Source organism: Brachyistius frenatus, unplaced genomic scaffold, assembly GCF_029030835.1.
Source record: "Brachyistius frenatus isolate BFR_SWC_R1_liver_20210118 unplaced genomic scaffold, ASM2903083v1 Contig_80, whole genome shotgun sequence".
NCBI lineage: Eukaryota > Metazoa > Chordata > Actinopteri > Embiotocidae > Brachyistius > Brachyistius frenatus.
This window is the reverse complement of record NW_027210679.1, coordinates 384,126-409,887: the sequence shown is the minus strand read 5'-3', so window position 1 is coordinate 409,887 and position 25,762 is coordinate 384,126. Positions and strand designations below refer to the sequence as shown.

Here is a 25,762-nt window from a genome sequence, read left to right as displayed (position 1 = left end):
CACACACACACACACACACACAGACAGACATACATCACCCACTCTCTGTTAAAGCCAGTCTCTCTCTGCCTCTTCCCTCAACCGCTCCCTCTATCTCAGTCTCGCTAATGTCATTCTTCCCCTCTTAGAGCCTCCATGTTCCTTGTTCCTCTTCCTCATCTGCTTCATCACCTATCTCCCCCCTTTTATTCCTGCCTACCTTTTTTCCCTCTCTAACCTCCATTCCTGCCCTGAGATACAGCTGGTAATATGTCACTCAGCTGTAATTTTGCCCTTCAAAAGGCCTGTAATGACGGGAATCAGAGGATGGCTGAGGTGGATGTGAGATGAGGGGGGGCTAAAGGGACTCTTCTCTGCCCAGAAAGAAGCCTTTCAAGAGCCTTTTTGCAGCGAGTCACTGGGGGAAGAGGGCAAAATTGCCCAAAGGAAAGAGAGTGAGCGAGAAAGAGACCAGCTCAACGGGTCACACTGTACTTTTGCTGTTTCTACAACATGTCTACTGATGTTCAGTGTGTTTTGAAGGAGTTGTAAAAAGCATTTGTCCTTGACGTGCAGAGACACTGATTGAACTCCTGTATGCCAATAAAAAGAGCAAAGAGTTCAACACTGTGGGGAATAATTAAAAAAAAAAAAAAAAGTTGCAGTGAGAGGGAATGAAGGCAGCAGAGAAAGAATGAGAAAGAGAGGGTCATGCTAGGTGACCAAATTGACAAAATATTGTTGAAGCTGCCTGATATTTTCTGACATTTTGCAAACTGGCAAACAGTTCAACTCATCCAGCAGATACGTCTGCGGCTGCTGTGGCAATGTGGGGTTGTGTATCAGACAGGCCAGATAAGGGCTGATAGTGAGATTCGCTTGGCCTTCTCCAGAGACAGAGCCAGCCGACCTGTCAGAACCCAGGTAAACACAGATGTCGGTGGATTTCTGAGAGATGCGCCCCCCTTTCTCTCTGTGTCTCTGTGGCCTTATGAGCGCCACACCTCGTGTTTGGTGCTTCGCTGAGCCCCGTGTGTCAGCCTGGTGAACGCCCGTCGACCTTTTCCCAGAGTCTGAGCTGCCGTCGCACAGAGGGCTGCACCCCGGGGCAAAGTGGAGAAGAGGGAGAGAGGAGGACGGCGAACGGAGGTGAAGTGCGCGACTCCGAAACCACATCGCAATTCAGGAGATTTACTGTACACCCTCGCTCACACCAGGAAGACAATGTTTTGTAGTCACTAAAATTCCAGTGTCTGAGAGTCTTTCATGCTGATATAAAATAGGTCAAAGCAATCTCCTGCAAACCCTCACTGGATTCTGAGGGATTTGCTTTTTACAGAATTGTTGTTGTTGTTATGGATAAAACTGTCTGGGAAGATTTGAATGTTTGCCTGCACCCCTAAAGAACAACTGAAGCAAGAGTTGCCTGGAATCAGACACAGCAACCAACCAGCAGCAATATCAATCGTTTACAAGGATAAGAGGAGACACTGAGGTCACTAAATAAACAGAACACACAGACAATGGATGCACATGTATGACCAAAGGCAAGGAGAGAGAGAGAGAGAGAGAGAGAGAGAGAGAGAGAGAGAGAGAGAGAGAGAGAGAGAGAGAGAGAAGTCATTTCATTCTGCAAGGGAAAAAAAATAGGGAAATGGCAAGACAGCACAAAAATAAAATGCAGATGTGCAAATGCAGTCATGCAGAAAATCCTTGCCTTTAATCCAATTCCTCACGCTTTATTAAAACAGGGCCACGGAGATGGAGTCAGACAGAGACCATGATGGAGAGACTAACCATGAAGAGCAGGCTCACATTACACAAACATTACACTAACACATACTCATTGCAAGAAAGAAAAAAAAAAAAAGCACAAATCAAGGGAAAGTAATATAAGGAGGACCAGTGGGAAAAAAAAAAAAAAAATGCAAATTTTCTCTCGTGAGTTTTCTGTCTCCATGAGAATACAGACACAGAATACATGTATGCTTCCTCACAAATAACACAACAGAAAATACAAACAACCACACAGTGTTGTTAGATTGTGAGATTTATGGATCCACGGGCGTTACTGGGTCACATCAGGCCAGGCTGCTGTCCACTCTCCCGATCCTACACCACCGCCCTCCACCCTCCACCTTCCCATCATCATTTCATCATCTGCTCTGAAAAGGAGTGATTTATAGTCCCACACTTCAATTCAGCCGTGTGTGTGTGTGTGTGTGTGTGTGTGTGTGTGTGTGTGTGTGTGTGTGTGTGTGTGTGTGTGTGTGTGTGTGTGTGTGTGTGTGTGTGTGTGTGTGTGTGGGACAAAGTATGAGCGAATGTGTAATTGAGTCTCTCCATATTTTGGTGTGTGTCCTTGGCCAAAATCAATAACAATAGCCATTATAAGGGATTATAAGCCTGGTTCCCTCCAAGGACTGGACTCTTTGGTGGGTCAGCAGAGGGTCGAGGCCTCCCCACACTGCAGCACCGGAGGACAAGGCAAGTAGACAGGGTTTCATGTTCATATGCACCATGTGTCTGGTAGCTAACAAACACAAACGCACATAAACAGTGAAGATGAAAACAAGTGTAGATGCATGACAGAGTCCTAAAATAAATAAGGATCACATGCAGTGATGGTTATCAGTGTTACGTTGCAGAAAGTTAGGCAACTTACAATTCCACAGATACTATTTTAGTTAAAAGTTATAAGCCGAGCAAGAGACTTGATATTTGGTCAGACTCAAGACAAGCAAAAGATTTTAAATATATAATTATTTGATATTTTCATTGAAAGCACTTGACATAAGATGTGCATAAAACGAGAAAACAAATTGTGAAATACTACTAACAAAACATTTATTCCAGCATTTAAAGACTTAGAAGACTTTTAAGTGACATGTAAATACTTTCAGGTCTCATGAACACTTCTAACATCATTTTGAGGACTTGTGCCTTGACAAGACAGGAAACCTGACTTGCTTTGATTGACTTGAAACAAAGGAATTCAATATATTTCTGGTAAAAATGAGTTTTTACTGAGCTAATGAGAAGTTTGATTTCTGAAATTAACTGCACTGTTTGTGCCTTTCTTCCCATGTATTGAACTTCGGCCAATATATGGCGAGATTTTTAATCTGTCAAAGGTCAAATTTGTGGGAATATGGATCAGTGTAAAGTGTATAAAATGCACACTTGCATTAATACATTCGATAGCACTCAAACTCGTGGAAGAAGGGATGTAAGCCAAGGACCCAGAAAAAAAAGTGTTTTGAAGAGGTATTGTAGACCAACGTCTCTGTACATTTGGATGCACTGCGGCATCACATCACGCATATGTACGGGGACAATGCAGAGGGTGAAATATCGTGCATGATGTTCCCCAAGAGACAATCATAAAATGATGAGGAGGTTGGAAAAATAGTAATATTTAGAGTATAGTAATTTAGAATCATCATCATATCATGTGCTTTCTGTGCTTTTTAGTTTTGATGAAAAAAGTAATTTAAGGTTTAATTGAGAGTTTGGACAAAGTCTTACAATGCTTTTTTAATGCTGTTATGAAACATTAAGATAAAAATGGGCATTTACTGCATTAATTAGCACCTGTACTCACTTTGTCAACCAAACATCTGGACTCCCTTGCTTTCCTCCCGATCTGTCAGTGAGCATTTCTACTTCTTATTTGCCACGATAACAGAGTGAAAACTCTTAATCACCAACACATTCATCTTTCAGTATGACTCGCTGCTCCACATGTCCAGCATCCACGCCAGAAGGAGGGAGAGAAGAGGAAGAGAGAGAGGAGACAGGAAAAAAAAAAAAGAAAAAAGAAAAGAGCCTGGACCTACTGTCAACTCAGTGATGCAAAGAGTGAGGAAAACACACGCTGACACGGAGACAATTCGCTGGTAGTATAACACACACACACACACACACACACACACACACACACACACACACACACACACACACACACACACACACACACACACACACACACACACACACACACACACACACACACACACACACAGATTTGAATGATTTTATTTACTCTTTATTCATGTAGTCTATAAACCTATAAACATCCATACCAGGCACAGATGCCTTACTGGTACATATTTGGGTTGACATAAACACAGATGCACCGAAGTATGTATTCATGTCTCCACGGCACAAGTTACAGACTCTGTAGCATTTAAGAATTCTAAAATATCCAAAGCAGACGAGCAGGATGCGCGCATACATACGCAGACCGACACACAAACAGAGCAGCGAAGCTGTGGTGGAGCGGAGGACACAGCAGGGCTGGCTGCCTGCGGGAGTCAGCAGAAGGTGAGCAGAGATAAGGCTGTGTGATTGTGACTGCATGTCAGAGAGAATCTGCACAGCACAACAGTTCAGCATGCCCTGCGCCACACACACACTACACAAAACAACACACAAACACCCATCCACAAACTTTTATATATGCAGAGTGCAGAACCTGCACAAGTGTACCGAAACAGGGGATTCAGACTACACAAGACATGGCCTGCATGTATGACCACGTGTTGGGTATATTGTACTGCAATATTCACCAAGTTTGTTCCATTCTTGCCGGTCAGCTGCATCTTAAGACCCTGACACACCAAACCAACCACAAAACAAAACAGCATTATTCTGATACACACAAAAGCTGCACATAAACATGAGACAAAGACTACAGCTGGTTGCAAGCTGACTGTTGACGTGGGTGTATTCTGTATTTTCATGACAAAAGAACTGATCAGCTGATGATAATAATACATATACCAGACAAAGAAACATAAGTGCTTACCATTTTTCTACCACTGCAAATAGGTCTGATAAAAAGTTGCATCACTGTACCACTTTTTGAATCTTACATGAAGGTATGAGGACTGAGGGTCACTGATTAGTCTCCATCTCTGGCTTTAAACTAGTTACTATGATAAAACAAAACAAAAAATAACCTTGAAATATTTTCCAGGTTGTAAACACTTCTCCACCTTATGCACAATTTTCTATACATTCTCCCCAAAAATATGCATTGCTGTTGTAGGCACCTGTCATCACAAATATCTAGCTTCCTAGCTTTGATATCGATACAAAAAAACAAAGAAAAACACTGATCAGAAATAAGAAAAACTGCTTAAAATTAAACAAATGTTAACACAAAACGAAGATCTTCTTTCTGCAGGAAAGTAACCAAAACGATGACAAGCTCATTAATGCTGTTTTGATGGGATGTGGTTTTACCACATGGGCTAAAATACCCAAAGCAGCCAAGTCCTGGGTTCAACTCCAAGTCAGCCTCCTCTCTTACCCTATTTCCTGCTTATCTCCACTGCACTCCACTTCTAATGAAGACAAGTCGCCAAAAAAATAATGACTTTAAACGCTATGTTCAGAAACTACTTTCCTCTTCATACATTAAAAGAGAACAAGCAGTTCTCTAAATTGTTAAGGACAACTTATTTCGGAAGAAAACACCGTCCCTGTGTGACTGTGTGTAATAGTTCTGGATTCTACAAGACAAAAAACAGATCTGTAACATAATGCATCTGTTCCAGCACAGCACTAATGGATTTTACAATGAGCTTTTCCTTGAGTGTTGCTCAGGCATCAGTATGAACAAAAATGTACTCACTGGCTAACACAGACTAAGTCACACACATGCACAATTACAAACACAAACTAAAACAAATGATCTATTAGAGCCTTTAGACTGCTGTGTGTATTTCTGGAGGGCAGGTGTAAGCCGTGTGATTGCTCAATTCAGACTTCCAGTGCGGAAACCTGCGGTACTCAAACACAAATCACCATGTTTCTCCCTGTCAAGAACAAAATGAGCAGCGTTGTACAACTGTGACCCCTCTGTCTTACACAACAGATCAACCTGTCACTACATACAGCATCTGACAATGTATTGAAACCGGGTTTCTGACGCATTTTAAATTCCTTTATATTTTCTTTTTCCAGGGGAATGTGTGCTTATTGTCTGCCTGCATTATTTGCTTGTGCGTTTTAATTGTTTTGTGTGGGTAGTGTGTGCGTGTGCATGCTTTCTACGAAGAGGCTGAAGACTGAAGAAAGAGCAAAACAGAGTGAGCAAGTCAAACTTAACGGAGAGACTGATTCCCTGCAGCAGAGTCCTAAACGAGGCTGTGACTAGAATGACAAAATGTCCAACCTCACTCCAGCCGCTTCACTCCCAGGAACACAACCATCAAACACAACCGGCACTTAATTAGCTCCTCACTTGCTGACTTCACTCAGCTCTGCTCCACTTGCATGTGTGCCCGAGTGTGTGTTTTTGTGTGTCTTCAGCCCAAGGCGCTGTCTGAACACATTTCAGCAAATAGAATCCAATTTGTTTAACTTCTATTGAATACAAGTAGAGGGGATTGGCACAGGGAGGCTGGTGACAGCGGACTGTGAGCAGTGTGTGGGATTCTGTTAATCTGCATGACCCTGTTGTGTTAGACAGTGTTACGAAATCCAGTTGCAGAGTACTTCATCCAATGTTCTGCATCTATGTCTCATTTTGCAAATGTAAACAAACAAATGGTCTGCCAAGCACCACTCCAGGCCTACCTGTGTTGCTTGGCGTCTTGCCATTGCTGTTCTTCTTGAGTCTCTTCTGGTGGGATTTGCCATTGTAGTGGATCTGGGCCTGTGCGGCTGAGTTGAGTTGGATGTTGCAGACCTCACACAACGTGTAGCTCCGCTGCTTCCTCTCTCTTTTGGGTCTGTAGAGTGGAGATTGCAGGGCGCCCCCAGGTGACTGCTCGTCTGGTACTGCACCCTCGTCCTGGGTGTCGCAGCAAGGCTCGCTGTCCATTTGCACTCCCGGCTCACCGCCAACCTCCCTCAGATCCAGCTCAGTGTTCGGCAGCGGCGATGGGCTGAATGGACGTTTCATACCTGTGAGAGAAGACGAGGACAGGATGGAGATAAATACAAAAGGGAGGACAACACACTGAACAGGTGGAAAGTCCTTTAGAGGTCAGCATTTAAACCACACCAAGCTTTAAAGTGGTTTCTCCTCCCTTTCTGAGGAAGCCTAATGTTAACATGAGCAAAACAGCATGAAAGCGAGTGAGGCTGTAAGTCCTGTACCGCATGCATGGAGGTATCATTTTGCGTCGCCTGACCTGACCTCGCTCACCCTGCATACAAAGCTCCCCTGTTAAAACCTGATAGCTGCAGCGGACACCGGCAAAATACACCCCTGATTCCTGAAGCTTTGTAGAGGAGTGTGAGGAATCTGACCCCACTCGTGTCTGCAGTAAGTCGGGCTTGTCAGCACCCTCAAACACAGTGACACCTGCTCTGTATGCACACATACATGAAGACATTAGGAAACTGAAAAAAAAAAAAAAAAAAAAAAAAAGCCTGGATGAATACACAATCCCACTGTAGAGTGGTAAATTCATGTGGTGGTGGTCCTGGGGTGCAAACACAGAACCACTTGGGGGAGACAGAGTGCTGCAGTGTGGCTCTCTGAGGAACAGCAAAGCCCCTCTGCCAAGCTGTTTCACTTACGATGGCTCCATGCTCACTTGCTGTCTGTGTGCACCCCTGCAAGCCAAAATGCTGCAGCAGTAGCTTCGCTGCCTCTGTGGAGGATCTCAGCCAAGCTGTGCCCGGATCAGACAGGCAAACAGCAAAACAACTGGGAGTGTAAGGCTCATGAAAGAACTCTGACAGTGTTTGCTGACATTAGGGTTCATGTTAGAGCAGCAGAAGTACGGATACCGCAGCAACTGCGCAAAATATACAGGTGTGTGATGCAAGGAAACAATTCTCCTACTAGAACTGTGATTGTACAAATAGCTGTAAAGATGTGAAAACCTGTCCAGTGGATATGGAGGGCGGCGGGTTAACAGGAACGAGGACAGGGATATCAAAAGACACAAAACAAGAAAGACACTGTGGTCAGAGTAGATGAAGCCTTCCCAGGATAGACAGTCAGGGAGAAGAGCCGTTTGTTTCATATGCAGCAACTGTCGCCATAAATAAATAAAAAGGAAGGTCTACAGTTGTTCTGAGAAGGATGGAGTGGAGACATCACCATTGGTAAAAGTCCCTGAAATACACCCAGCTGTGCATTTCTGCTGCTGGCTTTTTGCCTTCGCCTCGAGTTATTTACGTAAAAAACCAAACCAAACCGCTCACGCACACACACGCACACACACACACACACACACACACACACACACACACACACACACACACACACACACACACACACACACACACACACACACACACACACACACACACACACACACACACACACACACACAGTGCTCTAAAACACATTAGAGCAAGCAGCCTCCATGAAAGCTGCTATTCACATTGCCAATCTGGGAGCACTCAAGAGGCTCTATCAGATGTTTTCTCAAAAGCTTTGAGAAATGCTGCTCCCTGGCACCGAGTTAAAAAAAGAAAAAGAAAACCTCTGTAGTCTTTAGCCATGCAACCTCCACACACTACTGCCAAACAACTCAGCTAGCCGCCCCACATTAGCATGGTTGTCAAACCAAAATCCTCAGTGAAAAGCTGTGAATATTGCCTCTCGTTGTGTCCTCCATCACAACCTTGCATGAAGAGACAGTGCTTTGTAGAACATAAAGCAATCTGAACATTCAATAGAACACGCTTTTAGAAGACCTAGTGCCCATATTTTTGAAAAGAAAAAAACAAAACAGATTCGGTGTCTAACCTGAAAAAGTTTACCTTATGCACTGCATGCACATCGTGCAGCTCTAAGCATGACTGTTGCCATAGAGACTCGTCAGTCACAGGTCTGACAACATTTTCTCAGTGTGAAAAGCTGGCTTTAGAGCCCGACAGAGATTTTAGTTTTTATGTAATTTAATGTAAATAAAACAAAACTAACCTTCTCTGAACTTTACCCTGTTTTGGTGTCATGCTACTTTCATGTCCAGAGAGGAAAGTATTTTACCTGCTACACAGTATGCATTTTGAATGTGCATGATTTTGTTACATAGCTATGGGGAAAACTTTTAATAGGGATTCCATATTCTTAGTCTAATGGTACATGAACTAGCTTTATATAAGTTGAGTTATGTGAGACAAGTGTTTTAAGTTATGAATGTGAGATTTGGGGCTAATTTTGATACAAATTAATATTCCTTTTATACAGATTTCAACAGATCTTTGAAAAAGTCAGATCTGTTGTTCAAATGGAGAATTCAACTAAAACTGTGAGTCTAATAATACATTTTATGCTCTTATATTGATCTTGCATCTCATCTATTATTGGTGCAACAGAGCTACAAGATATTGTACAAATACCATCTCTGAGGACTTTTCTTTTAACCAGCATCCTGGGGGTCGTGTACATCACTTCTGATACAGGATAGTAGACAAGACAACACAGTAGCTGTGAATCTAGCTGCTGGATGGATTCTCACCAGGACCAATAGGTTTCTGCAGCTTTCACAAGTGAATATGTCAGAGTGCGTCAGGGTGTTTGTGCTGAATGGCCTGCGGAGACTTTAAAGACTTCGCCATCTCGAGGTAGAAGCAGTGTGAAACAAGCGCCCATGCTGGGTCCGCACACAGAGATGTGTGGGCTGAGACAGGACAGGAAATTGTCAGGGGGTTATCCTGAGGGAAGACAGGGAGGGCAGGAGGTTCTGCCAGCCTCGCCATGTCCCCTGTTTCCGCTGTCTGGTGCACCCCCACCCTGCGTGCCCTCCTCCCTCAGTACATGGGAGCCATCAATCACGGCTGTGATCTCGCTGAAAGACCCTGGCTCCCCCAACATAGTAGCCCGGCAATTAAAACTCTATTTATGATCTTACGACTGTTGCTCACTGATCCTGAAATACAACGGCACTTTCCCCGCTTAAACCAGCTCTAACCACCGGCCCACCTCGGAGAGCACCCCCACCCATATACTGTGACCACATTTGGCACGGGGGTGGTTGGTTCTTCTTGGTTCAGGCAAAAACCGTCCTCGAGATGGACCAGTGCGAACGCTGCAAGCATGTTTGCAGCTCCTAAATCGTCCCGTTGAGAGGGGGAGAGGGACAACAAGAGCAAGCCAATTGCAGACAGAGTCTACACACAGGTCACATGACCAATACAAACTGTCAGAAGACACAAGTGCATGTGTGCACTGTAAACATATGCGTGCATGTGTACCGTTACGGGCACAATAGCAAACATGAGTTGCCCTCTGATTCTGTAAGCAAAGAGAGTAATTCAGCAAACATGCACCACTTGCAAACACAACAGAAGTGACGTGACTTATTAGAGTAAATCCTCGACTGCCCCAGAGCACATGGACTGACCTCAGCAACATAAACAAACAAAAATGACAAAAGAATTAATCCAATCAAAGCAACAAGCATCACAGCAGCCAGAAAACACAGACACACATACTGCGCACACTGCCTGAGAGGAGATGGACAGATATACATGCGTAAAATAAAAGGAAAGGCTTAAAAGGAAACGTCTCCGGACTTAACAGTTAGATGCAAAACATCAATAGTTACCATTCCTCACCATTAAGCAATCCTGACAGTGAGCACTGTAAATAATATGACTGCAGGCGGGGATAATCTGTTTCCCTCCCTGATGTGTGGGGATCAAAATTCTCCTGACAATCAACCAGAGCTCAGGGCATTTACTACATCAGGTCAGTGATGGCAGAGGGGTAGGAAGAGAGAGAGAGGGAGAGATGGGTAGAGGGAGAGAGGGACAGATGGGTAGAGGGAGAATAAAGGCTCTTATATAATTGGCATCATCAAAGTATCATTACCGTCACCACGACTGTACTGTCATTACTACCATTGAAGAAGAGCTTGAGGTCTTTGAAACTCTGTGTCTTTGTGTCCAGTACATCAGTGTTGATTGTGTAAAGTCTTGGCTAGTGTCCTCTAATGAGTGTAATTATACGGAGCTCACTGAAGAAGAAGTCTCGGCTGCAGTATGGCGGGTTCAGGAGTTGAAAGCTAGAACCGAGTGTTTGCAGTCCGTATTGCCCCGAGCCCGAGCCGCGGAGTAAATAAAGAGCAGTGGCACATGAATTGATGCGTTTTCTCTAATCTTTGTTTGCAGCAGTTCTTTGGCAGCGCACAAGGAGGGCATTTGTTCACTGTGTGCATGTGTTTGCTTGTGCATGTGTGCGCAATTTGTGTCCAAGCAAAACAAAATATGAAAAAAACGTATACAGCATCCCACTGATCCTATCACCGAGGCTGTATTTTGTTTGTCTCTGAAAGTGAGTGGGTTATCTTGCACAGGTAGACACACACACTATTAATGGAGAAGAGATAAACAGAACATGAATTTAGAGCAAAGAAAAGAGAAGGAGATAGAAGATTGATTTCTGATTAAAGACACGGACTAAAGGCTGCACAGTTTATTTAACAAGTAAACAAATCTGCAAATCGAATGTCAGCACACCAATTTTACAGGCCCTCTCAAGTTACTGCAAAGGTTAATAATATCAGATATTCATTTTGTCAATATCAGACACGTCATACCTACTAGCTTATGTGTAGTGATGTGTGGTACGTTACAGTAGTTTCTTATGTGATTCCCTCCAACCCAGTGAGTTTAACTTCACTAACACAACTTATCGTGTTGAAATATAGTCGTAATTTGAAGCCGGAAGTTATTTGTCATTGTTCTTTTTTAACTTGTGAATCACTCTGAGCTACTTTTGTACGAATTTACCAACTCGTTTTAGATTGATCAGGTGTTTGTAAGTTGTATCTGGTTGTTTATTGATTATTATAACAATGAAAATAAAATAAATCTGCATCACACCAGGTTTTAATCTTATCTGACTGTAATTTTCAACGGAACACAAATTTCTGAATACATGTTTTGCCAAATAATGATTTCATCGTCTTTCAAGTTGACTGAGCTGCTCTACATGAAGCCTCATCATCTGTTGGAGTTTCTTTTTTAATCTCTTGTGCTGTTTTACTTTTCCATGCTTAGCGCACAATCAACAATCCCTCCTCTTCATCCTTCTCTTCTGTGCTTATTCTCAGACGGATATATTTTCACATCTCCAGCACGCGGCCCCCGGGGAGACGCTATTAATGTGTGCCGAATGGTCTCAAGTTGTGTGAAAGATAGAGCTTCTTTCTTCTTCACCGAATCTGATTGCGTGTAAGGGTGAAAGCACACACACAAATTAATGTTTGTGTGTTTGGATGCATGCATTTTCACATCTAAATGTTCTGGTATGGATTGTGGACATTCATAACAACATTATCAATAGTGGCACTTTCTATATGACTTGTACTAAATTGTATTGTGACCCCTTTCGTTTTTTATTATGCTGACAGAATGGGACTGATGCACATAAAGACGAATCTTGTACCCTCACATGCAAAAACAGATTTTAGAAACATACACAGTAGAGAGAGTCTTTTGCTTTTCTTCCCCCAGCTATATTTACTAAAGTGCAGTCTAATCCTTTCTTTGAGTTTCCATTAAAAACTTTTAGCACTTCAATATAGCACTTGGGAGAGCAATTCAGAAAAGATGGAATGAATGGAGCCATAAAGAGGAGTATACATGAGTTATTTAGTAGCACATCTAACAAAGGATGAGAAGAAACATCTGCTCATCAGCTTGCAATCGTATGCACATCGCTGGTTGGCAAAATCAAAAGTAGATAGAAAGTATGCATCCTTTATTGAACTTTAATGAATAATATTTGTATAGCCCCAGATTTGTGCCTCATCTATTGAAATCCAGACCGTTGTGTTTGGCCTTTGCCTTGTCTTCAGCACTTCTCTGTGCCCTCCCTCTTCTAACCGTCTTATTATTAAATTATAAACTTCTCTTCCTGTGTTTCAATCAAGCCTTGCCGGTGAGAGTGAAGCTAAACACAAAGTTTTACAATTTCCAAAAGGAACCCAACCCTCTGCACTGAATAGGCCAACTCCTTCCAGTGTGGCCCTATTCATTCTCCAACCACAGAAAAACAGACCAGTCCAGATTTTGCACCACTGTTCAAACATCCGTGTGCCTGAAGTGTGCTAAAGTTAGCCGACGCAGGAAAACAGGCCCGTATTCACCCTTGTTCACATTTCACCACAAACTCAACTGGGGAACTGCCCAATAGGAGTAACCACAGACACTGGGAGAGGTTCCATACAACACTGGATATACTTAGACATGGACCAACCCAGGCTTGGCCACAGTCACAATACACACACCCACACTGCACAGTCAACCAGCTGCAAACACACACACACACACACACACACACACACACACACACACACACACACACACACACACACACACACACACACACACACACACACACACACACACACACACACACACACACACACACACACACACGCAAGGAGACAAAATCTCTATTCTCCGAGAGCAAACATTTTGAACGGCAATTTGTCCTATAATGATTTTACGATCTGCTCCTTCAACTTCTCTTCAGCGTCTGCCTGCTTCAGAAAACATCTGACACTATCCATCACAGCTAAACAACACAGCCGTGTGACAGTTACGAGACAGGGTTAATATTTTATATTTGGAAGATGTGCTGCTCCCTTCCAGGAATAAATCTAATTAATTTCTTAATGAGTGGTCGTCCTCATCCCGGGAGGCACGCACGCTGTGTGTGGTGGTGTGACACAAAAAGTTGGCAGTTGAAGAGCCATGCCGGTGGTGTTTAGCGCATACGTGGAGGTATTCCGATGACCAGATTTGGATATAGCATCAAGGACATTTGCCACCGCTGGCTTAAACATGCATAGCTGAGAGAATCACTCAGAGTTATTAGCACTGACTGATGCTGGCTTCCTCTTCACTCACTTTTATTGTAAATCACCCATGGAAATGCAGGCCAGAAACCTCAAGGAAAATCCTGAACATATTTTTTCATTCATTTTAAACTATAACATCCATAAATTTTACAGTCAGCTGCATCAGTCTGACGATGCACACAATGCTGTGTGCTCTGTCAGATGTCTGGGGAAAAGGATTAACACAGAGCTGACTGGATGTAGATTTTGCAGGGAGAGTATATGGATTTCTGCTTTCAAAGGAGTTTTTTGTTAACTTTTAGACAGAGGAGACCGGAGCCAGAATACAAGTTAAAAGGTTTAATCAGCAGTTGATTAATCTTGTACAAGAAGAGCGTTTTAACAATGCACCGACATCATGTGGTTACAGAGTAAAAGGCTCAGAGTCTGAGCGTTTACAGTCAGTATATATTTGTCTCTTGGGGGCGTGGTTCTCATCGACTCAGACGATACATTTCTCTTCAGGCTGAGGCCTTGGCCTTCATAATTATCTATTCGATAAAGGGGCCGTTATTGACTGCTTGATGAAAATAACAAGTTGAGCCATCTCTACACAGGCACAAAGAGTTGTTCAAGGACGTGTCTCCCTGTATTTTACCATATAAAAATTAAATTCTTATAACACTAATCCTGCATGTATTTAAGAATGATAAAGAGGGCCAAGTAAGAATGATGTGCCTGTACGTCTATCTCGAAACACCAGTGCATTTATCATCTAATATGCTTAGCCCCTCACACTCCGGTGGCAGAAGCATATAAATCTCCTATTGCTCGTGCGACACAAACATTGCATGCACTCTGCAGAGACCCAGAGGCAACTCTAGCCACGGATAGCATGACGGATGGAGATGGGAGGAAACAGATTGCCTTCAGGACAGAAGAGAGGAGGAGGAGGAGGAGGAAGGGTGGAGGTTGGGCACAGGTGCAGTTTGTTGCTGTTTTGCATACTGTTGAGATTAAACACTAAAAAATACCTACAAAGTCACTTTCCTCTTCTGCCCGCACATTCCTGCACACAAACACACTTCTGCGTCCCAAGTAAACAAGTTCCATCAATATATTTTTCAAGTGGGTAGATGATTGTAAGTCCTTAAAATAAAAAAGTACACCACAGTGAATCAGCAGGCATCTGTGGCTTGGCACATTCTGGTCTGTTTCCCCTCAAAGGGCAGAGGAAATATGTGCAGCAGACATTTGCTCATACAGCTTCTTTTAAACCATGTAGAACTGAGGAATCCACGGTGTTTTCACAAAATACTGTTTAGACAAGAGCGACCTAAACAGATTCACACTCCCCAGCAGAGAAAGGGAGAGATGGTTACGGGCTTCTGCTGGCATGACATTAATACAATTATGTTCATCTTTTTCAACGACATGCCACCACACAGCATCTGCTTTGAATCCATGTCTGCAGGTTTGAATACTGTCACTGCAATGCAAACTCTGGTGACACCCTTACAGAGGATGTTTCATTTTGACAATGATCTTGGAACATTGTTTGAATTGTGCTGTTTGGGACTGGTTTTGCACCTGTGTTGTGTGTTTTAATATTAAAAAAGGCTGCAGGATTTGAGATGGTGAACTTCTGTTCCTCTACCCGCACAGGACACTCTTTTCTCACATAAATTGGACAAAGATCATGTTTAAAAGGTATTCTTTGAAATAACTGAAGTAGGATATGATTAAATTCACTTTAAAGGAATAAATAACTAGTTTGAAACATGACACACTGATTGTGGAGCCTAGAATTATCACCTGGAAAGATTTTCACACTTCACTTTCCAAAAAGGATACTTTTTATCGTGTTTGGAAGAACAAATTTACCTAATTGCTGCCAATGTCATGGATGATGATTAGACAGTTTACTTTTAGCTCCATTTTAATCCCTTCAAAAATCAATTAAGATAACACAAAAAAAAAGAATCCAATTAATCCAAATTAAACCTAAACATCCCCTGCATGGGAAACACATATTTAATTCAGATGTCGGTAACAACATCATTGTTCGTAATGAAGGGCAGTTTGAATTTTATGATCAAATTGCAAATTATATCATGACATTGACGCTGTGTTCTTTCACACTTCAATTAATCATCAAGTATTAAGCACTAAAGAAACAGAATGTTGACACCGTAGAATATGATCTTTTGAATTACATGATTGTAACTGAAAATGTAACAGATTTTTGCCAATATCTTTTCTATGCTTTTCAACTTTACTCTATTAACCATTTTAATGAGAACCCCCATATTTCCCTTAAGGGATAAACAGGTTTGATGCATGTTGTCTGGGCCACTAATAGGTCAGAGATCAGTGTACAGAAAGCAGCTGCAACCTCACTTCCCCCCACCCTCCAATGTCCTCATTTCACCTTGACATGCTGCAAACATACTGTACACACACTTTCTAAATGGGAAAGTAACATGCTGCTCAGTGATTGAACGACACTGACACAGTTTCCTTCATATGTCCGCCCAATTAAATGGTAAAAAACAAACAATAAAAAAAAAAGACACCTAGTGACATCTTCAAGTCAGGAGGCACCGTTGTTGATGCCCGTGCTGCATTGCTTGCAAGCATCACTAATAAGCTGCTCCTTTTTCGTCGGTGTGGTGTATCCAGGCCCTGTTGGGGAGAGTTGTAATTACTGGGAGGATTTGATTGCATTAGCCTCATCCCTACCTGTCGTTAATAACATTAGTTCTGTAGGAGGAAATTCATTAGACGCAGAGATCCGAGTTGGTCTGCCTCACATGCGGTTAGACACACTGACAAATTGCCTGCTCCGTTGTAAACAAATGTAATTTGGTGATGCTGGCATTTATGAAACACACGGAGATATCCAGAGACTTTGTGTCTGGCATCAGATGTTGAATAGCTACACGAAAGGAGGCAAAATGACAGCCTGAACATGAAGGTGCTGTGATTTCAAATGATACACACTCCATAAAACATACTGTATACACACAGATGAATGGACACACACACCATCAGCGCAACAGGAAGTGGTCTCCAAAGAAAGCCCAAAAGCAAAGCTGTCCCAATAACGGGAGATAAAGAGCACTAATGCTCCTGCTGAAATGCAGCTTCAGCATGTGGTGTGATTCAGCTGCACATGTCTGGCTGTGTCTGCGTGTGTGTTGTGGTAACTAAGAGTGAGTATTCAACTGTATTATCCGGGGATCAACTACGGTGTTGATGCTGGCATGCAAGCTGTCCTTGCCAATAAGCTGCCCCTGCATCCATCAGTCCCTGTCGCACTCCGATAAGAGGAAGGATTACCTAACCAGAACTGAGAGTACTCGTTATTTATGTTGCCATGCTACTCAAGGGGACACACAGAGAAGAGAGAGATTAGTAACGGCGGCACATATAGTACCGTGCAAAGGTTTTCGGCACTTTAAATATTTAGATTGTTATCCGTCATGCATCCCATCAGGGAGCCGTTTGATTGGTCTCAAATTCACTTGGCTGCAAAACATCAACCTCAAACATGCAGCCGTAGTCATTAATAACTGTCAACAGCGATGACAAGAGGAAAAGGCCATGCAACACATGGTATGACCCCCACAGAGACTCCCTTTTACAGGATTAACTTTGTGTCATAATCACTGAACAAAATCTCCAGAGAATCAAACAAAAATAAATAAACAGAAAGTAAACCAAAAATAAATAAAAAATAAAAATAAGTGAGCTCAAAAATGGAATTTACAATAGAACAATAAAAGACTATTTGATTACAATATTCTCCATTATCTTTTACTGATTGGTATTTCTCCCCTGTGGTCACTTTTCCTGGTTTCGTGACTCACTTTCACAGTTTCACTTTTGGACAACAGGTCAATGGACCGGAAGTGCAACTATTGGTAAAGCATACATTATTTCCCCCCACCATCTTCTGTTTCTCTGGATTAGGAATCCAGAAATAATAGAAGGTAAATATCTCCTTAATTTGTCTCTGTGTATCATGAGTAACATTACAGTTGCAGGCTAACTAAAGCAACCAAAATGTATCTTGAAAGCTGAGTGTATAGTTGGGTGATGATATTGTTTTTTTGGTCTCTGAGCAATGCCTTTCAAAACTAATCGATATAAAACGATTAGTTGGTGCATCTTCAATAAGATGTCTTCAATTTAGCAAACAAATCTTTACACCTTAAAACAGAGACCTTGGAACTAATAAAACATTTAAAAAAAGACTTGAATAAGATATCTATTTTTTTGTTTCTTTACACCTGATGCTGAAGAGTTTGAATAGGAAGCTGTAACACAGACAAAGATTCACACTTCCCTCCACATCTTCACCACACACCCTTTCATGCAGGTGGGAGCCAATACTGCATTTATCCATGCTGTAATTGTGTTTTTACCCTGTGACATATTCAACAGTAAACCTACAACGACAACTTACTCCTCTTAAGTGTTTCCTCACTCGCCTTGCTTCATGGCAAATAGATTTTCAAAGAAAATAATACAACATTTAAACAGTTCAACAATAAGAAAAGAAGTGCAGTCTGGCATACCTTCACATTGAAACAAGTTAAATAACCTGGTGAAAGTGATGTTTTCAATGAGAAACAACTGAAAAAAAAATACAACCTAATGATCTTAAACAAGATCTTATGAGTCTCTCTTTTTCCTTTTAGCGGTGTAACCAAGAGAGAAAAATGGGTGAGAGGAAAACAGTGCCGTAAATAGACTGAATAAAAGGTAGTGACGCATACAGTCCCTGCTGAGTTCATTTCAGTTGAACCTTTAAACACATTACCACTGGCCACTGCCGTAGAGCTCCCACGGCACACACTACCGTACATCACCATACATCTCTCCTACCGCGAAGTCACACAAACGGCTCTCATCCCCGCCATTACTCGGGCACAGCTGTTTGTCACTTCCAGTAATGCTCTATTACGGCTCTTTGATCATGCGACTTTACCATGTCTGCATCTCCGATTTCATCTAATCTAGTAATCTAATTTAATCTCATCTGGGTTTAGCTAATCCACATCTTTTTGACAACATGTTCTTAGCACTGGATATATTAAGTTCAAGTGTTAGGAAAAAGCTGCTGGCGGCAACCAAGACCACAGATTTAAATCTTTTGTTCTCAGAAAAAAATTAGCATGAGCAAATAAACTGTTGTGATTACCTGAAAACATTTCACTCAAATTTTAGAGTCTCAACTATGGTAAATAAAAACATCAATTACACCACACAAGCTGATTTGTGTTGTATAGATATTAACATTTTATGCATGGATTGAATTAGTTTATCATCCATAAATAAAAAATTAAAAAAAATTGTTTTGATTTTGTGCCATTAAGAGTAGATGTCACACATGTGCGGCCCTGTGCACGCGCTGCATAAGTACAGCAGAAATTACAAATCAGGGCCGTGTGCCTATCTTATGTGAGCGAGGGGTTGAGCATGAGCCCCTTTCGTGGCATCCTTCCTGTGATCGGCCAAGTCAGAGCAATCAAGAGTGAAGCAGTGCTCCGTTGCCCCTGCAGAGACTTTAAAAGTGCAGGCAGAGATGAAGAGCAGCGGGAGTGAAGGTGGAGGGTGGATGACGCTGGGCACGCTCCTGTAATGTAATGAGTCCTATCCATGCCAAGACTTTGATGAGGAAGTGTGTCGGGTTTGTTAACCCCGCGGGCACCTGCAGGAAGACTACACACATATTCTGTGCTTGGATGCTTTCCAAAAAAAAAAAGGCCATAATCACACAGTCAGAGCTGATGAGTTTAAATGAGGAGGCATAGAAAAACACAAAAATGAGCAGACACCATCATTGAGCATCATAAATCAGCTTGTATTAACCTCTGTGTGGCATCTGGGTCACATGCAATATTTTAGAAACATGGCTAGTCTCGGGGACACTGTTGTTGTGTCATGATTGATGGAGTGTAATTACTGCAACCCACACATACTTCTGCGCTAACACACACACACACACACACACACACACACACACACACGCGCTACACACTTGACATTCAAGTCCTTTTTGTGATGTCTATAGAAAACCAAATTGCCCTGTTTGCCGTAAAAGACAAACTAGCGCGACCTTTAAACTCTGCGGGTCAATTAAGTTGCCCCTTGACATTCATCGCTGCACTGTGACCAGATCTGCCTCTGAACAGCACGTCTTGTGCCCTTCACTTGGCGCGGCATGCGCAAGTGTTACTGAGGTCTGTTTGTGCCTTTGAGCATGTTGCCAATTTCCTGTCTGAGGCGAGAAGGTCAAGGGACCCGCTAAGACCGAGGTCAAAGACGGCTCAGGAGGAAAAACTTTGCAGCATGTGTGATGAAACGATGTCGTGCTAAAAGTACCAGCTGTATTTCGACATAACAGTGCACACCTACATGCACCCTCACACACACACACACCCTTCCCCCTCCCTCTTTGCAGTCACATCTTACCCCTTTTTCTATCAGCATGTAAAAGACCCCGAGGAACCTATTAACACTGTTAAACTAGGCTAATTATGTAGCATGCACTTTCAACACTGAGAAAGAGTCTGCATAAAATGAGTGTGTGTGAGACAGTACAACTGCATGATTGTGTGTGTGTGTGTGTGTGTGTGTGTGTGTGTGTGTGTGTGTGTGTGTGTGTGTGTGTGTGTGTGTGTGTGTGTGTGTGTGTGTGTGTGTGTGTGTGTGTGTGTGTGCGCGCGTGTGTGTGCAATTGCTCTCATAGGAAGGGAAGTGAATCAATCAGGTTGCCACTCATAATTATGGGACTATTAATAACAAAACACTCCGCTGATGCCTTCACAATAGCCATAACTGCCGGAACGACTCCACTAGGAAAAGACTTTTATCACCAAATCAATTATTCAGCACTTGGCAATAAACAGAACTTGCGTGCTCTTTATGGCTGTACAGACAATTCACTGTTGGCTATGTATCTGTTTCCATTTATGTATTTTGGGATAACAGCTAGGATCAAGCGCCCTCTCCATCACCGTCTTCGTGGTCGTGACAGAACCAACTGCTGCTCATCGATCACATGCAAAACCACTGCGGAGGAACAAACATGCTAACAGCTATGTAGGAGCAGAGGATCAAGTAGCTGAGAAAAGCCCATGAGGTGTTGATGAAGTATACGGTGAGGGCACAAATACACAGGGACATGGAGCAGTTCAGAGAGAAAGGAGGTGGAGACAACAGGCTCTCCGAGATGGGTAATGGTTGAACACTTAATATGAATACTTCAGTAAATATAGAATCCTATTCAGTTAAATTAAGTAAAAGGCAATCTGGTTTTAGGTAAATGACATAAAAGAATTGAGAAAGCCTATGAAGTGGCAGGTGTCTGTCGAGCTCTGAAATGGTCTAAAATGCAGCCATTAGCGCTAACTGCGCAGGGCTTCTGGGCTGATTTACCGGATAAACAAACTACAGCTGGCTTTTTGTTTGGATCAATAGAAAATTTTATTAAATATTGCTATATAGTGTGATTTTATTTGAACAAAAGTAAACTTAGATATGATCTAAAAAGCTTACCTTATCACTGACTGGGTGGAATGCTGAGCATGATCATAGTTATAATAGTCCAAATGAGAAGAATGGTTAAATAAAAATTTTAAAAAAAGAAGAAAATAACACATCATTACAGTTCATAATAATCCAAGTCCTTCTGAAACATGAATAGAAAATGTTTCCAGCAATAACCAAAATGATGAAAATAAAGACGTACTAAGTGAATGTCCTGACAATCGTTTTTCTCCAAATAAAACTGAATCAATCAGTAAAGTAACTCAACATAAAACGAGGATAATTGTTTGAGTAACCCGTATGGCCGCTGTTGGTTGCCAATTATACCTTTGGCATTACAGCACTATGAGAAAGTAACAATTGGCTGTAATGTGATACAACTTCCGAGTAACCTCTCCGACCTGGCGGGCTAACAGAAGTTTAACACATCAGTAGGTCAGTGTGACACAATGACGAGCTGTTGTTGTTGTTCCACGCCGGCTATTACACAGGATGATTGATCAGTGGATGTAGCGATGATGGGTGGGAATGTCACTGGGTGATACAACAGTCCTATACTTGGGTACTGTGTGATATATGGTTATACTGGATGGCCACTCTAGCTCCTGCTTTAATCACCTCTGGAGTGCGACTTCAAAATCAGCAGCTAAACTAGGTTGGCATTTTTGTCCTCTCTGTACCTGGAGTCTGTCACTCAGAGACAGTTGAAAGAACATAGAAAAGAGAAAAGAGAGTCAGGCAAGGGTGCTTCAGCCCAGCCACAGAGTCCAATCTCTCCCTGGGACAAAAGCAAACCCAAAAGCTGAAACCCTGCAGGCCACATTCATGTAAAGAATATCAGCTAGACTGATGTATGTTTGCCATTTATTTAATTTCAAACAATGGTGTGCTAGAGCTGTCATAAGAGAAGAGAATAAGAGAGCAAAGACTTAGAAGTGCACAGCTGTCCGTCATTTTCTTTACTTGTTGGGATTAGTTATTCATAATGTCTACATCATCCATCCCACAAGATATCTGCTGAGAAAAATATGACAGCATCTTATCAGCTAGCATGTGTGGGCAGATATTTTCTAAAAGCCTATAAAAACAGTCAACTAAATGAAGTCTGGTATGAGTCTTTCGGCCCTCCAGTCTGTCTGAGATTCAGCAGGAGCATGACAGCATGCTCCAACCCTCTGCTAGTCCAGATTAAAAGGGATCCAACAGTTTATCCACCCTCTTCACAGTTTTCTTTTTAATGAGCTTCTCTGTCAACTTCATCAGGAAAGAAGCTAACAACCTGCGGCCATTCAACGCCATGGGTGGATTTCTTTTTAGCCGTGGCCTATTTCCATATCTGGGGCAGCCGTGGTATGTGGACACAGTGATAACTTAGAAACAGTGAAAAATGCCTCGAAGAACTTATTTCTGTCTCTGACTTGTCAACTGCAGGAGTCTCCACAATTTATTATATCAAACACCAGACCTTGAGTTTTATTTAAGTGGCAACCAATAGTGATGTCACTCATTGGTTTATGAACTGCTTTGGAGCCAAAAGTGAGCAGTGATTTGGCCAAGTTTGGGTGGAGAGGTGGATCTGACTCAATCTGATTGGGAATTTGAGGACACTAAGCCCCGCACGTCGATAGAGGAAACCTGACTGCACCACAGCCTTGTCAATCAAACAGGCACGCTGACAAAAATGCTGCTTTTTGAGGCCTAATGTCTAATTAATGATGGAATTATTTTCAGATGGACCATCAGAAAGCTAATTAGAAGGAGTGACTTGAGCGATAACAAAATTACTTGTGCGAAAAATTTATTGACTTTGTATTTCATGGGAGAAGCTGAATGGGAGTCTATGGACCCAGAGGCTTTTTGGAGCCAACCCCTAGTGGCCCCTTGGTAGTATTGCAGTTTAAGGTATTTAATTTTTCAGACCTGGAAGCTACATTCTCTTTTATGTTAAAGTCTATGGTTTTCTGTTTATTTGAAGATATTAGAAATAAAAACTCATGCAGTCAACTCATATGTGAATATGTATAGTTAATTATTGGCATCAACTGGGTCACTCCACACAGCATGCACAAGAGACACTTAAACACACACACACACAGACACACACACACACACACACACACACACACACACACACACACACACACACACACACACACACACACACACACACACACACACACACACACAGAGGAGCGGTCGTAATGACTTTGTTCTTAAATATTTCATTAAACCATTGTAGTTGTGGCAGCATCTATTTGTGACAGTTTAAAGAGATTTAATTTGGCACCATCTGAATTTATAAAGAAAATACACAGACATCCTCAGAAACTCCTCCAGTTGGATCCACTCATCTGCTGTCCATATGCTCATTATGTCCCCAGACACTCATCACTTTGTCAAAGTAACACTTCCAACTCGACATGTACGACTCGGCTGACTCACAGCCTTCACTCCATTTATTATTCATACCATTTATTCATATTCATCAGTAGTGACCAATCGAATTAGATCACAGATAGAGGACAGGGAAAGGTTATGGCGTCTGGCTATTGATACACAAGTAGCACAGAAGTAATTATGATGAATTGGGCCATCAAAGTAATCACTAAAATAATAATGATGATGATGATGATGATGATAATAAATGGGAAAAGGAGCTCTCAACACGTGTACAGCCAAATGGAAATAGAAAGATTTCCACATGTTCACCATAACTACCTGGCTCACCAACTATCTGTCCATAGAGAAGAAGCATGCATCAATTTCTCAACCAATTATGTCATTTTGACCCCATTACTCATGAAGTCTGTCAGTTATTATCCCCGGGTAGGAGAATGCCAGTGTGTGGCCATTACAACGTATTTTGCACCACAAATGATAACAGCGGCGGAGGTTGTTGAATGAGACGAGAGAAATGAAATCACTTCTCCAGCACCAAATGGACTGCTGGCTGAAAACAGGAGTGACTTTGATTGTGTCTCTCTCAGTCACTGGGAGAAGGAGGTGGCGAGAGAAAATGAGAGATGGGAGAAGAGGGAACGACATAAAGAGGGACAGAAAAATGAAGAAACGAGAGTCGGTCCGCACTCGGATACGAGACAGAAATGAGACGCCACTGTACGGTGACGCGGAGTTGGTAAGGTCCAGGACTGATGAGCAGCTCTGATTGGCTGCAGCAGACACTGAAAACACACACAGGAGGAAATGAGGAGAGTTAATGAAGCATGAAAGAGAGTTACCCCTCTCCTCCACAGAGGACAGTCACTCTGCTTGTCACATGGATGCCACTTATTTATTCATAGGGCACATGTACAGTATGTGTGTGTGTTCAGGTCTCTTTGTGCTCATATCAGTCTTGATGTATCTCCAGGGTGAACAGCAAATATAAGTCTCCACATACACACACACACACACACACACACACACACACAAATGCACACTATCATACACACTGCAGAAACACTGCAATGAAATTTGTAATCTTGGCTTGTACAAATAAATCTTAGATGTTTATTTATCCAAAGTTAAGTCAACTGCTGATCTTATCTTGCAGGTCCCTGATTTATACTTGCATAGTTACACAAATTCTTATAAAAATGGACATGTTTACTTTTCCACGTCTCTAATTTTAAGCCTATATACTGTAAATGTGCAGATCGTTTGCTGCCTCCAATCCATTAAAACAGAGGCAGGTGACATTTGGTTTGTAGGCCTAAGAGCACTAAAATATTCAGTCACCACTGACCTTTATGCAGGTTGCTGCCCAGGATTACCCTCTTTTCCACAGAAATGCGTAACATCTCCAACTGACTATATATATTATACAATCTCCTTCTGTACTGTGTAATATTCTCTCATTCGCTTCTGTGTCTGTCACGTCCTTGATTTGCTTTCATTAGATAATTCTTTTTTTTAGCTTTCCAACTCCATTCCCCTGTAAATCTGTCACAATGTGCTGCTCTGATAACACATTGTTTGCAGCTGTGCTATCAACATTTTCTAATTGTTTTGGGTCCCCGAAGACGACTGATAACGCTGCTAAATCTGCTGATTTCTAGTTGCAGGATTTGAAGGTCGGCTGTGTGAAATTTGGGTGAACCAACCAAAAAGCACAAACACAGGCTTCTCTCAGCTCCATTTGAGCCGCTGAGGACCCAGTGCGTAACTCAAAGGCACCTCAGTAGCAGTTTTCGAGGGACGGAACTGCACCACTCATTCACTTTCTCTACTCACACCTTCGAGGCACAAACCCAGTTCTCAAAACTGGGCCACATCTGAAACATTTCACCTTTCCCTCATCCGCTGAAGGTATTTTTGTCGCAGATTATTTTGCCATCTGTTCATCATGATGATAATGTAACCTCGACCACCTGGCAGAGAGACAATCAGCAACAAGGGGGAAAGGGTCAGAGGGATTTACACACCGCACGGTATTAGACAGGGCAAAGAGGTGG

The 25,762-nt window shown here is 42.3% G+C and overlaps 1 protein-coding gene across 2 annotated transcripts in view; it reads right to left on the bottom strand.

The window, feature by feature from the left end:
* The window catches only part of znf385c (zinc finger protein 385C), a 118,002-nt gene that overhangs the window by 71,104 nt on the left and 21,136 nt on the right, over positions 1-25,762 (bottom strand). For both annotated transcript variants that reach the window (XM_069709089.1, XM_069709090.1), the window contains exon 2: positions 6,568-6,897. In XM_069709089.1, coding sequence (XP_069565190.1) covers positions 6,568-6,895 — 328 coding nt within the window. In that variant the 5' untranslated portion in view covers positions 6,896-6,897. The remainder of the gene's footprint in view (positions 1-6,567; positions 6,898-25,762) is intronic.